The sequence below is a fragment of the Prunus persica genome, chromosome G2 (assembly GCF_000346465.2).
Source record: "Prunus persica cultivar Lovell chromosome G2, Prunus_persica_NCBIv2, whole genome shotgun sequence".
Classification (NCBI taxonomy): domain Eukaryota; kingdom Viridiplantae; phylum Streptophyta; class Magnoliopsida; order Rosales; family Rosaceae; genus Prunus; species Prunus persica.
The window spans coordinates 19,097,119-19,112,918 of record NC_034010.1 but is presented as its reverse complement, the minus strand read 5'-3'; the positions used below and the strand labels follow the sequence as shown (position 1 = coordinate 19,112,918).

At 36.1% G+C, this 15,800-nt stretch overlaps 2 protein-coding genes and 1 long non-coding RNA gene across 5 annotated transcripts; 1 reads left to right on the top strand and 2 right to left on the bottom strand.

Annotated features, from left to right (window-relative positions):
• LOC18785741 (protein mago nashi homolog) lies at positions 3,257-6,471 on the bottom strand. The gene is made up of 3 exons (XM_007220361.2): positions 6,135-6,471; positions 3,996-4,172; positions 3,257-3,596 (listed from the first exon to the last, which is right to left on the bottom strand). The coding sequence occupies exons 1-3, from the start codon at positions 6,351-6,353 to the stop codon at positions 3,537-3,539; spliced, it is 456 nt and encodes a 151-aa protein (XP_007220423.1). The 5' UTR covers positions 6,354-6,471; the 3' UTR covers positions 3,257-3,536.
• On the bottom strand, positions 7,157-8,447 carry LOC18786386 (uclacyanin-3). Of its 2 annotated transcripts, XM_020557886.1 has the most exons (3): positions 8,373-8,447; positions 8,067-8,234; positions 7,157-7,786 (listed from the first exon to the last, which is right to left on the bottom strand). In XM_020557886.1, the coding sequence occupies exons 2-3, from the start codon at positions 8,218-8,220 to the stop codon at positions 7,374-7,376; spliced, it is 567 nt and encodes a 188-aa protein (XP_020413475.1). In that variant the 5' UTR covers positions 8,221-8,234; positions 8,373-8,447; the 3' UTR covers positions 7,157-7,373. The 2 variants fall into 2 exon arrangements, with proteins under 2 accessions (XP_020413475.1, XP_007219192.1); XM_007219130.2 differs by lacking the exon at positions 8,373-8,447 and having other exon boundaries at positions 8,067-8,352.
• Positions 9,769-12,707, top strand: LOC109947082. Of its 2 annotated transcripts, XR_002270075.1 has the most exons (3): positions 9,769-10,191; positions 11,063-11,810; positions 12,238-12,707. It is a non-coding gene; the product is annotated as an uncharacterized LOC109947082 (long non-coding RNA). The 2 variants fall into 2 exon arrangements; XR_002270074.1 differs by lacking the exon at positions 9,769-10,191 and having other exon boundaries at positions 10,215-11,810.

Here is a 15,800-nt window from a genome sequence, read left to right as displayed (position 1 = left end):
ACAATCCACCCCCTTTAGGGTTCGTCGGCACACTCGCACCACACGACAGAGTAGCTTTGATACCATTCTGTCACATCCCGGATTGGTTCCGCCGTAGCACGATATTGTCCGTTTTGGGCCCATGCCCTCACGGTTTTGTTTCTGAAAACTCACGAGCAACTTCCTAGTGGGTCAGCCATCCTGGAATTGCTCTAGGCCAAACTCGCTTAACTTCGGAGTTCTCAAGAATCCGAAGCCAGTGAGCTTCTAAAAGGCCTCATATTAGATGGAGGTGGGCATGTACATATAAGTTACAACACCCCCTTTCCGTTGGTCGATGTGGGATGTTACAATTCAATAAGGGTAAACTTGAAAAATAAAAACTAGTTTGTATGATGCATTAATGATATTGTTTTAAGTGTAAGGAAAATGACACTTGTTATAAGAAAAAAGAAGAAGATTAAAAAAAGAATGTTAGAGAAAAGATTTTTAACATTCCCCTTATTCTAATTAATTCTATTGCACTTTCTAAACCCCAAGTTGCAAATGGCCCACTCGTGTGCTTGTGTTGTGGGCTTTAATTCTACGCAAGCGAAGTTGCTGAATACAATTATTTTCCTCTTGTCCTCTTGTCAAGTTTTGAAAGTTTCTATCCACATCAGCAACTAACGAAAATTTTAACGGTAAATTGTGGGAGTAAATATTTCTTAAGATTCAGGATACTAAACTGAAACTAATTCAATTTTTAAAATGTTTAAACTGAGAATATTTCAAAAAAACATACGGTATTTTGATATTAGACCCAAAAAAACCTTTGAAGGAATATATTCTTTTGAGAAAACATAATGGTCAAGTTAATACTATAAATCACCACCCTCAACAGTAGTAGTATGCAGTTGTAAAGGGCAGACAAACCAGAAGGCACGGGCGAACTCACATCTGAAAAATAAGTGCACCTGAGTCTCATCTTCCTGATCACACAAACCGCATTTGATCTCCCTACCCAAATATCGTCTCCACAGATTGTCCCGTACTGCTAGAGTATTCAAACACCCTCTCCATAGAAAGTATGTGGGGAAAATATGCGAGTGTGATCAACCCGGGGATCTCATGCAAGTGTTGGCTTATGGGTTATGGAGAGTTTGGAAATGCCGTAATGCTATGGTCTTCCAGGGCACCGTTATAACCCAACGGGAGCAGCAGATCTACTGGCTATGCATGTGGGGGAGTTTCGGGATGCTGGTACGGCGAAATCCTCTTTGATCAATGAGTTTTCCAGACCTCCTGAGCAGACCCCACGGGTCCAGCACAAATGGGAAAAGCCCAGACCTGGTGTTGTGAAAGTGAACTGTGATGGGACTTGGAATGCACAGACAATGAAGGGAGGCTATGGGTGGGTAATCAGAGACTTTGTGGGTTGGATGTTGCAAGCAGGAGGGAAAAGAGATAGGCGGTATGGGTCTGCTCTTATAGCAGAGGTGGATGCCATCCGTGCAGCTGTGGTGGCTTGCCAACAAGGAGGTTTCTCTCATATCATAGTGGAATCTGATTCTCTCTCTGCCATTCAAATGGTGAAAGGGGATCGAGTGGTGGATGCGGAGGTGGAAGGTTTACTCTTCGATATCCATGCTGTGACAAGAGAACTCCAAGAGGTGACTTTTACGTATGCTCCTCGCAGCTGTAATATGGCTGCTCATGAGGTTGCAGCTTTTGCCTGTAGGAATGGGGGTCTGTTTTGGTGGGACTTTATTCCCCCTAAATGGTTGTTTAATACTCTGGCATGCGAGGCCAATGTAAGTGTTCGACTTTAATAATAAATTTTGATTTCGGAAAAAAGAAGAAGTTAATACTATAAAATTCCAGAACAAGGGTTTAAAGCTATATTAATCCGATTTGACACCCAAGATGAAATCCGTTTGAATACTTTCTTTTTTGGCAGGTTACATACGGCACAATCAACTGCTGCAACCCCGAAACACACACATACACACAATGCACTGAAAATCTAGAGCTTTTGCAGCATATTGTAGCATTGCATTTGCGCTTACATTTAATTCTGGGTATAGCCGAGCGGCTATACTCTGTAAATAGAATATTCCACAGGCACGGCTGTACTATATGAATAGATTTTTCTTTCCGGTATAGCCGTGTGGCTATAACCATTGAATTCTGAGTTTCTCCTTTCTAATTACTTTAATTAGTAGTTATGTTTTAATTACTATTTACTTAGTGAATAATTAGTAATTAAATTTTTTAATTTTTATTCAATAAAATGTGAGTATTTTGTGTATAATATGTGAATTTTGTGCATATTATTGAAAATTTTGTAAAGAACAAGTGTATTAAATATGAAAAATACGTATATACGTGTACAATAAGAGTATTAAACGAGAAAATGCTAAATTCTTTATGCATGTAATAACTCTGAAAAAGTAGAAACTCAAAATGGGGTAATAGAGACTCAGGTAATGGCCTAATAGTAATGAATAATGCTCTTATTCCACTCTAATCGATAAACAAAAATCAGGAAAAAATAATTATATATATAAAAAAAAGAAGATAACATTATCTATGTAAAGAGTATAGAAGCACGGCTGTACTATTATTCATAAAAAGAATTTCAAAAAAGCACCCTAGTATAGCCGGCTGGCTAGACCTGTTGAATTCTGAGTTCTCTTTTTTTTTTTTTTGATGAATGAATTTCTATTTTTTAATTACTATAATTAGTAGTTATGGTTTAATTATTATTTACTTAGTGAATAATTAGTTATTATTATTTTTTAATTTTTATTGAATAAAATGTGAGTATTTTGTGTATAATACATGAATTTTGTGTGTATTATTGAAAATTTTGTAAAAAATAAGTGTATTAAATTTGAAGAATACGTACGTGCATAATACGAGTATTAAACGTGAAAATGCCAAATTATTTATACGAGTAATAACTTTGAAAAAATATCATAGTGGAAAGGGGATAATAGAAACTCAGATAATAGCCTAATAATAATGAATAATGCTCTAAACCACTCTAATCCATAAACAAAAATTGGGGAAAACAATTATAAATTAAAAAAAAAATCACATTATCCATGTAAAGAGTATAGCCGCACGGCTGTACTATTAATAAAAAAGGATTTTCGAAAAATAGGACCCCAGTAAAGCCGGGCGGCTAAACTATTTATTAGGAAAAAAGAAAAACCTGCTCAGCTCTTGAGACAATGGTCAAGTTAATACTATAAAATTTCCAGAACAAGGTTTTAAAACTATATCAATCCGATTTGACACCTAACTGCTGCAACCCGAAAACACACGCACACAGGAGAATGCACTGAAAATCTAGTGCGTTTGCAGCAAACTGTAGCATTCCATTTTGGCATACATTCCGAAATCCCCTCTCATAATCATTTTTTTTATGAGTCTCATAATCATCCGAGTACCAAAAATTACAAAAACTGTCAATGATTAGGCCTACATAGTACAAATGTCAACTCTATGGAAAAGCATACACAACCCATGAATGCAACTGATCTGGCAGATACTTGATACTCGGTTGCATCTTATATAGGCTTGATCTTGAAGTGGAGAGAGATGAGTGAGAACACAAAGCACTTCAGATCCTGCAATCAAATAAAAGCATAATTGAGAAACAGTGTTGGGTTAAAAAAAACCTCATGCTGCGTCACTGACAGACATAAACAATAGAAATCAAGTCAAAATAAAACTTGTATAAGAGGGTAAAAAACTAGGATGTCTCGACTCATAAATGGAATGCTTAAGTGGACAGACTAGCATAATTCGTTCTCTCTTTCTAAGACATATAAGTGAAGAAGAATCCATTAATAGTAGAAGAAAATTCGACCAAAGAAGTTCACACCACACAGCAATTTACACGTTGAGTCGGAACACCAGCACTAACAAGAGCGAGCTAAAAACCATTGATCCCTATGTATACAGTATGAATCCAGAAAAGGAAAGGCAATCTTAATACCATAAAATGAAAGTGTAAATCAACTAACCTGAACAAGATAATAAAAGATGCGAAGACCTTCAGGATCTTTACTGCTCTGGACATCAACAAGGGATCCAATCTTTGAAGTAGTAAAGGAGATATGCTCATTCCCCATTACAATTTCAAGCTCCTGCCGCCCAACACGGTCAGGTTCTGGCCAGTTGACATCATCTTCCTTCAAGATCTAAAGATAGGCAAAAATGTAACCAATTTAGGAAACCAGGACGACGACACTCCACTAACCAAATTCTGGGAAGAATATATCAATCAATTTGCACGAAAAGTCAACATGAAGGGTAACAATCCTACAATTAGTTTAACCAGAGTCTGAGAAACGATTTTCACGGTGCAATTTCTTTTTGGTAAGCACTTCCACTGTTCAGTAAAGATACAATTAATGGGCATTTGTTTTCCATCATTTCATAAGACATAGCTAATGCCACAGTGCCACCCAACTCTTTCAATTCTTATTGCTTAATTGGAAAGAAAAAGAACTTCCACCATTTAGAGATGATTTGCTTGATCTTGATTCCCAAAATCCAAATGGTGTTAACTTTAACTAAAACACAAGAAGACAATTCAGATTGCTTGCAAGATTCCAGAGAAACCCAAGCTACAGAAATGTTAATTCAATAAAATCAAATCACAACAGTCATAAACAACATCAGGAAACCAGAAGCTCGCAGTTATTAACTTAATACAATTGTTTTCCATAGTATCACCTGAAAACAGGAAACTTATGAAGTTTATTTTCTCTAATATTTGCCTCCTTTGTGTCAGCAACCACACTATTTGTAAACAAACGGACTCTGAACTCTGAAGAACTACAGAGAAAATTTTCAATTAAAAGAATTGCATAGAAGGGTGACTAATCTATGTTTTGGTGCCTTTGGCTAAAGATAAAAGCTTTGCTTTTGAAGCAATGAGAATTCTTCAACACAGTTCAGGTTTCACCAGTTAAAATTGTTTGGTCCAAAAAGTAGAGGAGAATAAGACTTTCTGCTACCCTATTTTAGATTTTTATGTACACTTATAGTATAAATGGGATGTAACCCATGCCACCTTTTGAACATAACTCTCTTCCTTATCCAGACAAAATAAAAAACATGGTGAGAGGAGCAAAATCATATCTTATCTCATAACAATACAGAAAAGACATTCATAATCTCAAGAAGAAAGTTAAGCCTGGTGATAACTGTCCAATCATAAACATCCGTGCATGTCATGGTTCGGGAGCTCGACAGTCAGTTATAACTGAACAGTCGCAATTGTCCTTACTGTTTCCCTAATCTCAAGTTTTCCACTTTTCTCTCAACCTCCACGCAGGAAACCAGGAAACTTGAAAGAAAAATTAATACTGAAACCATAGACTAAATTACATCTATAAACAACTACTGATCTATTACTTACAAGAACTAAACACATAAATAACTTATTTTTTCTCAATCTCCTTGAACTCCTCAACAACGAAATAGAAAATCCTAAGCCCTCAATTCCACGACTATAACAGTCATAAAATGAAATGCATGCATGTCTATTACACAAGAAAAATGAAAGGCCAGGTTACAAACTCAACCCATCTTATTCTCTTCAACCTCAGTTCTCTGAGGAAATAGACATGAAAACCCCAAAACCCTCCAACCCTAAAAGTCTCCTTAAGCTTACACCGAAACTCCACATCTTTTCCCTCCTCACATTCTGAGAAAGCAAACATAGGAAATCCCACAAACCCAAATTCCACTCCAACCCATCAAAATTTCCCAGAACAAACACAAATTCACACAACTAAATTCCATTAAATAAATAAAATAAACCCGGCACCCTCAAAATTTCCCAAAACAAACACAAACCCACATGGTCAAATTCCAACATATCAACACACCCTGGCTCATAGGGGTTGCCCTAGCAAAACCGGTTTGCAAGGGAAGGGTGCTTATGAGATCATATACTCCTCCAAATTAGTGTTTCTTTTTTCCATGTAGGACATTACGGACATTGTACAACCCCAAAAAAATCTCCCTAAACAAATACGAACCCTTTTTCAACAAATTAATTAACAAAATACCATAAACCCTAAAACCTAACAACAAAAACCAATAGAGAGAGATCATAAGTAATTAAAACAAAGAAATTAGGAGTTGCAGACCTCGCTCTCTGAAATGATACGACGACACTCTCTGACAACAGCAGGCGTGACATAGACCTCCTTGCGGATGATGGTGTCGTTCTTGTAGTTGGAGTTGTTGGCGTAGCGGAGCTTCCCGTCGGGTCGAAACTCGAACTCCAAGAACTCGTGCCCGAACTTGCCCTTGTGCCCCACGTAGTACCTCAGGTAGAACTCGCTGTTCTCTTCCTCACCGGCCATCTCTCTGTCTCTGTTTTTTTCTCTCTTGTTAGATGAAGGAGGAACGAGGAAAGGGTTTAGATTTAGGATTTTTAGCTAATAAAAAAGGGAGAGGGTGGGGAGTTGAATATTGTGGATTGAGCTGGATCTAACTAGGAATGAATTTTTATAGGTCCAGCCCAAAAAATTGATATGTGTCTAGTTGGGCTGGTTCTAATGGGGATGCAGTGTATTGGGCTGGCTGGGTAGGTCATCAAATTTATTTATTTTTAATTTGGTAGAGGTTTTTTTATTACAAAACGTTTAAGAGGGTCGGGAAACTATCAAGTTGCATTCTTTTTTTTTTTTTGTTATCTTGGTCCTCAAAGTTAATATACGTGCTTATAAATAGTCATTTTCATTAGGTTTAGTAATTTTTTTTAACAATTTTAATTAAATTTTTTAAAATGATTTTTCCATTTTGAAATTCTTTAATTCTTTAAACATTTAAAATCATATAACATAATATTATTAGATTTGTGGGCTCCATATAATACCACATTAGCAAACTAACGAATTTTTTTGACAAAACCTAACCGCATAGACGTTTTATAACAACAATTCTTTGTGTGTGTGTTATTTTTTCTTCTTCTTAAAATTCTAAGTCAAAAGGGAAAAAAGGAGAAATCATGGACAAGATTATAGTTTGGTGAGTAACTTGGATAAATGCTACGTTTGTAGAAAAGCACTCTTGTTCTCTTGTTTTATTCTCATGAAATTCCGTTAGTTTTTGGGTTAGGTTCTTTGGTCGGTTGATTAAGTCAAACGCGTTACTTAAATGGTGATGGATACAAAGTGCTAAAGATTAAAACATACAATTAGAATAATAGAAACAAAAAGAACAACCAATTGTCGTCCATCCAGAATATGATATAATATAAACATAAAAAATCTAACATCTCTCATCTAACATCACACCAATTCAACACAATACAACACAACAATATGTCCGGTCAATTATTAGAAAGAAGAAAGAAAAAGATCAACCGCACTGCCTCCTCCCTAGCCCATGAATGCAACCAAGGTTGCCAGCGCAAGTGGAACCCCAAGCATATTCATGCTAAGAGCTGCTGCTCCGGAAGGTGGCGGGGGTGGCGGCGACGAACCATTATTGCTGGCAGGAGTGGTGGGTGGAGACGGAGTGGAGGTGGGTGGAGACGGAGTGGAGGTGGGTGGAGATGGAGTTGTGGGAGAAGTGGTAGGAGGGCTGCCAGCTGCCACAACAGTGACTGTAACCTTCATGCCACTGGCACAGTGACCTGGAGTAGGGCAGATGAAGTAGACTGGACCAGCTTGTGAGAGGGGGATTGATGTGTTCCCATCACTATGGGTTCCGATGGCATTGCTTGAACTGCAACTACTGTAGCCTGCTTGATTTACTTGATCCACTGAGTGGGAAGCACCATAGGTGAACACTGGTAAGATCAAAAAATTTGGTCAGCAGGTGTTACATCAAATTGACACACACACACACATATATATAAAACATGTTTCATATTTAGCCAAGTGTCCATACCCAATTTTTGATCGAAAGTAAACTAGAATTAAAACAACCACACCACCATGTTATGTGCCGTTAGATGAGTTTAATTTAATAATCTACTCACTCTCGGAATCCCAAAAATAAAACAAATATGGATTTTAATTTCAGTTGTATAGATCTGACTAACAATGAGAAAGTAAGAAAGGGCTTACAAAGAGTGTCACCAACAGTGAAGGTTTTACTAGCAGCCCAAGTGACATAATCTACATTTGATTCCCAGCCAGCTGTGTCACCAACAGTGTGCTGCACTCCATAAACTGCTGGGGCTGCAAGCAGCAAAATTACTAGCGCTGTTGCTATGGCCATGTCTCAAGTCTTCTCTGTGTTGGGGAGAGAGAGAGAGAGAGAGAGAGAGAGTTGAGGAGCTTGAAAAATGCAAACATGTCATATATAGACAGCTAGGTGAAGGTATAAGATGTTGTTCGTAATATACAATAGAGGGAAAGTCATTCACCTACCAAATAATACCTTTATTTGGTTCAAGTGCATACCATTTTCTTGCTGCCAAAACAATTATATAAAAGTTTAGTTGGTATGGGATTAGTGGAGGTGTTGCACATTCAGAATCTTTCTTCTTCATTAAAAAGTTTACTTATAAAATGTTATAAAGCTAGACAGCCAAAACCCCCAACTCTATCCAATCAAGCACAAGGTCAATATATATCTCCATCAATCGGGCCGAATTGACCAAACGGCCGATCTGAATTATAATGTCCAATTTGGTTGGGTTTTGGTAGTAAAAAGTCAAACGGTTTAAAATCGAACAAAATCATATATGTTTTGATCAGTTGCAAGCTTTTGTAAACTGACGTAAATCGAATTGAACTGTCTTCTTTAGTATTTATTTTACACGTGCAATTCTCTCATTGAATAATATTTAGATAAGTATGTTAATTAATTTGAAGTTTCATGAAACTTTGAAAATTGATCCTTGAATTGTAACAATATTAGTTATTGGACTTTGAAGTTTCATGGCATGTTGAATTTTAGGGTGGTTTGATGTGTTAGAAAATGAAAATTTTATAGCAAGTTATGAATTTTTTATGTTGTAATTGAGCTAACAAAGTTGAAAAATATAAAAGAAAAAAGGATTGGACTTAGGCCAAAACTTGCCAAACCAAATTGTTCAAAATTAGTTTAGTTTAGTTCAAGTTCCTAATGGTTTTTGTCAATACTAAACTGAATTAAACCATTCTATTGTAATTAATTCAGTTATAATTTTATGGTAAAATCGGTCCAATCCAGACCATACTCACCCCTATCTTTATACATACAACATTTCACCACTTATAACTCTATTTTATAATTTCTTTTGTATTGCCACCTAACACGAGATAAGGAACATCATCATCTAGAGATTAGGTAAACCTTGAACCCACTACACCTCTTCAAATATAGAAAAAGGTATTTGTTATACTGGGAAAATGATTGTTGACTTTGTAAAAACTAAAGGAAACCGATGGAGTTGTTAAAGCGTGCATTATTCTACTCATAGAGCCATGTTCTTGTTTTCTTTCCAATGACATAACTTTGAAGCCAAAAATCAGCTATGACCAGTCCACGTTGGTAGTTTATAGGATAAGGATATATATATTCCCTTATAATATTTTTTCAATGATCGAAATTATTTATTTTTCAAGTCTATGTTCATAGATTATGGTTGTAAAAAATTAGATAAATTATGCGAAGACTCATTCACGTAGATCAACTAGCCATCGCAATTTCCTGCTATGTGTCATGATTTGAATAATTCTATCTTCTTATTGACCCTATTTCATAATCGCAGTGGGCAAATTCCTAATGATTCAAACATTTTACGAGCTTCAATTAATTTATAATTTTTTTGTTTATGAGGTGAGTATGATATAATAGTTGGATTTTGTTTTTCTTCTTTTGAAATAGTCGTTACCTCATAAGGGCTTATTGAATATCGCCTGGCGATACCCAAAGATGGGACGGCAGCAGCGGAGCTAATTTATTTGTTGGCTAAATTGTAACTGTGGTTATTGAATTATACATTGATTTGCATTTTCGTCCATAAATTTTAATGATAGTTAATGTCGTTCTCAAATTAGGTTTTGCGTACTTTTCTATTTTTTTTTATTTTTATAGTTAATGTCGTTCTCAAATTGGATTTCTTAAAAAATTAATAACTTCAAAGAAATCCAAAAAAATCAAAGCTTTGGAATTTGGATGAAAAAATTGTCCGTTTGTCGTGCCAAACTCACCCAGTAGCAGTCCTGGTTTCTGTTTAACTCCATTCTGTATTTCTCCAAGGTAAACTCTCAACCGCCCAGTTTGACATTTAGAAATGAATTTATGAATTTATGAATTCATTTTACTTTTTTTTTTTTTTTGTTGAGTTATTTGGTGGTTTCTGTTTGTATGATGTGATTGAATTGGGGTTTGGGTTTTTTCTTTCCTTCGTTATTTGGCAGCCTTGGCCGCCTGAGATCGGTGCCTAACTTTTACTGTAAATAATGCTGATTGATTGGGAATCTTGAATTGGATTTTCTCTGTTTCTTTTTTTGGTATCAAAGTGTTTTGGAAAGAATGAATTAATTTAATATTCAAGACTTAGTCCATATATAATGCTATATTATATCAAAATTTAATCAGTAGGAAATGAAATTTTTCCCTTGGGATGTTGCTTTTTCTTAGTATATGGATGATGGTAGGGTAGATGAGCAACTCTGCAAATGTTTTTTTTTTCCCCTCATATATTTAGATGATATGATATGATATGAATCATATGAGGATGGAGGAGGGATGCAAATATTCTGTACTTTCTGTAGAATCATGATTCTGAATGATAGAAACCCAACCATTACTCTATTTATTTGAATTTGAATGTGTACCCATGTAGAAGCGTGTACATGTCGAAAGCCGGTTGTTGTTTTGGTTTACTTCAGCCTGCATCTAGCTAGTTCTGGTATGACATGATACTAATTTTTTACAATAAGTAGGCTTTCAGTCAAACGGTTCATGTATTAAGCCTTTTTTTCTTTTCAAATTAGGTTTGGTTTGTCTCATTGTTGTTTGGTATGATTTGTTTGTATTATCTTTGCTTGCTTAAAACAAACTTTAAATTGTTGTGGACTATTTGAGTGCTGTTTTATTGTTGTGTTAATGTTATTTCTTAAAATAGATGTCCATGGGGAGTCCATATTTAACTCCATCGTCATTAAGTGAAGATGGGGATATGGAGTTGGAGGAAAAAAAAACAGCATCAGCAGCATTCTTTCCATCCTTCGGAACGCTTAATACCTCTAAATTTCCTAATTTGAGTGGATGGTGGAAGAAAAATGAGCAGCAACATCATCATCTACTAGTCTCATAATTTCCTTGTACCATTTACTTGTATATCAATGGCTGCCCTAAGTTGACTTCCTTCCCATTATATTAACAATTTGAAGAACTTTACCCAAAGAATGTCATTGAAATATTATCAAGACTATTAACCATGACAACTGAAAGGAAGTCTGATAATCAACAACATTTCCCTCTTTCTGATCAGTTGAAGTTCTGTCTCTTGAGGGGATCCAGGATTTAGAATCACTGCCCGAGAAGTGGCTGTGAGGCTTCACTTATCTCGAGGATGTGTTTATTATGTACTGCCCTAAGCAACAAATGTCCCTGACACAACTTAGGCAACTTCTTAGCACAGTTGAAAGCTTCAGGTTTGGTAGTTCTGAGGAACATGATGTGTTCAATAATGAGGATCATGGCAGCATGTGGCGGAGATAACTTAACCTTTGCCGCCTACGCATCCAAAATGTGTGGTGGAATGAATTGACAAAGAAACAGGGAAGGTTGGCCTAAAATTCCTCATTTCCCGAACTTAACACAGGGCCTGGATCCTTGCGAAAGTGATTCAGAAACTTCGACTTCCTGAGGTATGTGTACATGCTATACACTATCTGATGCAAATGCTTCATCTACAATCCTATACTGTTTCTTCTTCTTTTAGTCTTATCTTGCTCTTTAGGCTTCTGATAGTTAATGTTTCTTGATTTATATGCAAAACTTAAATAAAAAAATGACCCTTGGCATAATAGTTGTAGTTTGCTCAAATCTTGGAGACGGCATCTCTGCTGCGGGGCAGCAAGTGGTGGTGACCTGTTCCATGTTGTCTATTTTTGTTTCTGCGTGACTTCTATTTCGAATTTGATTTCTTCACATATTGAGGGAAGAAAAAGGAGATCGTGCTTCCCTCTATTTCTTTCTTTAATGTAGTGATTTACTTTCTATTTTTTGTGTATCTGAACTTGCTTTGATGATCAATTAATGTTTTTGATTACTTTCTTGATGATTGCATAACAGAAAGGAATCTAGCAGTAGGCGACGATGAAGTAGTAGTACGAACTTATGGAGGAACGTCAACGTTGATGTAATAATGCTAGATGGAAATTTGTTTACCAAATGACTCCTGCAGGCACAACAGCTGAGTAAGAGCAGCAGCACACAGGCACTATACTTGCACACCTGAGGTTGCTCTTCATAATAGGCATAGCAATTGTTACACAAAGCATGAAGTAGAGAATCATATTTTGGAAACATTTTCTGGAACTATGGATAAGATCAAGATTAAGACAACGTTTTTAGTTAATTAGTTAAAGCAGTTATGATTCTATTGAAACTCGTTAACAGAGCAAGTCTTTAGACAAAGCTTGTGTTTTCTTAAAGGGAGCAGAGGCCATATTTTTTTGGAACTTGTAACGAAGTTTTAATTCGGAGCTTTCTCTATTGTATTTCTTCTTCTTTAGCCATAAATGGCCTTTCTTCTTCTCCACAAGATTGTGAATTTCATGAATATGTTCAAGGATTGGTCTTAGACTGCTCAAATCCTGAAAACTGAAGTCGATTCCAGTACGATCTTACACTTCTCTGTTTTTTCTATAATTTCATCTTGTCTTTCGACCTTAAATCAATTTGGGATGATCAGTCACATGTTGATGATGAATTTTCTCTATGGTTTTAAATCCTGGATGCACAAGATCAAGGGTATAGGCTACAAACACAACAGGGACGTGAGAAAGTACTTGAGGCCTGAGCCTCATCAAATTTTTATTTATTTATTTGGTTCTGGCCAAAAGTAAATTAAAAATGAATAAATAAATTTCTTATTTTAGAAAATGATGTCTGCCTCCCTTGCTCTGCCAACCTGCTGCAACTTCCCAAATTCAAAGGCACTTGCATCATTGATTCAAACAAAAAGCAGCGAAAAATGAAGATATAAGAACAAAAATGGCATGTGGTCATCTGCAGGTTTTGTGCTGCAGCATGCACGCTCTCCAAAATCTCCTAACCTAGGACCTTGGCCTGGTCTGAAGCTTAAATTCTTACATATAGATCCAAAGAATTGAACAACAAAAAATATATATATATATTTATATATATATATATATACACACATATATAATATAGTCGCCTAATAGGGTTTAGTGCTGATCTTTCAGGCAACGCACAAATGCCAAATACTTTTTTTGCTTTTTTCTTTTTTCTATTCGAAGGAAGCTGATTGCATATCCATTGATCTTACATTAGATATGCCAGAGTGGGGGATAGGTAGCTGGGAATATTGACATGGCCACACGTGTGCCTCAACCTCCTCTAGCCTATGAAAAGTTTCTTTGAGGCATTTTATCAAACACTTTCCCACTTCCTTTAAAATAAAAATTCAATACCGTTGGCTGGTTTTCCCAGATGCATGAAACCACCATAGCCAGCTGCTTTTACCCATCAGGGTTTCTTCAAACCTAATCAAATATAATTATTTCCAAAAATCATATTGTATGGAATGTGTGCATTATATATATATATATATATATATATATATATATATACACACACACATGCATGCATGGAATGGAAGCAAAACCCATGTTGGAAGTTTCTCCATATATATATAGAAATAAGAACAGTTGAGCCATCCTTCGGATAAGAATGTTGGACATGCAAACAAAACCCTGTTGACCTAAAAACGTACCCGCATTGCATTTGCCTTGGTAGCTATGGTTGGGCAAGCAAGTAAAAGGTGTTGACTTGATGGGTCAAAGTTGTAGAATGGAAAAGGAAAACCCCATGCTCATATCTCTACATCTTGCTTGAACAAAATTGCTTGTCCTGATTAATTGGAATATATGCTAAATTAACATATACAGTTGAGGATGTTCCACAAAATTATCAGATTTGTTGATGTTGACCATATCTCTAATGCAAGTTATTAAATCTGATACTAGATAACATATAATATTGTTTAACAACATCGTTACCTACTACATGTATAAGCATATGTATGTAAAAAATACTCATTTTTCAGACCCAAAAAAGAAAATATTATATATATATACAGAGAGCTTCCATTGAGGGATTCCTCAAATACTTATTTGAGGGACACCCCTTGTAGGCCCCACTCCGAATTGTATTTCACTAATCCAAACCGTCTATTTTGTAGATACTCATTCAAAGATCATCTCTACAAAAAATCACTTGAATCCGATATCATATGACCGCTCAATTGAGTTATTGAAATTTTAGTACTTTCTTAAAGCACCGTGTTCATTGATTTTGTAAGACACAATTGGATGTCGAAACAGTTTTCGATTTGTCTAATTTTTTGTAAGGATGATCTATGAATACCTAAAAAATAGATGGTTTGGATTATTAGGAAAAGAATTGTAGGGTATCCTAAAGAGCGTTCTTCAAATAAAATTATTTGAGGGATCCCTCAATAGAAGGGAATATATATATGTGTGTGTGTGTGTGTGTACAAATATATGACTATATGTACTACAACATGCGATATAACATAAGCCTCTACATGTTACGTGCGAGAATTAGGCCTCATCATTTGGTCCGCGGGCTCATGGGCCGATAGGGGCTCGCCCGGTCCATTGAAAAAAAAGCCCGGCTCGGCCCGTTATGGGCTTTGAGATTGCCCGCCTGCCTTGGGCTGGGCTAGGCTTGGGTGTCTGAAGTCTAGCCCGGCCCGATTAAGCCCAAGAAAACCCGGCCCAGCCCGCCCACAAAAGGCCGGTCCGTTAGGCCCGCATACATATATAATTATGTATAAATAAGAGTTTAGGATTATTATTATATCACTTAAATCACATATATAATTTGTTTCATTTCATTTACTTTTCTTTACTCATTCCTAGTTTATAATTGGATGATTAGCACATTAATTTGTGTCAATTATTAATACAACAATTATATATATAAATAAGATGAACAACATATCATATCACCAAATATAATCATATCACGAAACATAATCGTACCACCAAATATAATCATGCTTTTCTTGAACACATCACCAAACATTTGCATATTTATTCATACAATCCTATAAAAAAATATATCTTTTTTTAAAATCATTTCTTAACGTGTTACGGTCTAATTATGTAATAACCTCAAAAATAATACTTGATTTTATTATTTTGTGAAAAATCTTATTAAGTTGTGTGACTTTATTAGGTGTTTTATAAATTTAGTTTGATGTGAAAATATTGGAATTAAGTGAGTTTAATCTCAAATTTGAACTAAAATGCCCTTATGATTAAGTTTATGATTTTTTTCGAATGAAGTAGGCCTGTTTCGGCCCGGCCTAGCCGCGAGTCTAGTCGGGCTTGGGCTTTGAATTTTCTAAAAAAATCCGGCCCAGCCTGGCCCGGCGCGATGGGCTTTCTCAAGCCCGACTCATGGGTCGGGCTTGGGCTTTGAATTTTCTAAAAAAACTCGGCCTAGCCCAGCCCGATATTTTCTTTCTTCTCTTTAAAGTCCGGCCCAAGTCCATTAAATTTGGGCCGGGCTAGCCCAGCCCTGCCCATTGACGAGCCCTATGCGAGTTAGTCAAATTCGATTAAGAAAGCTGTTAACATTAT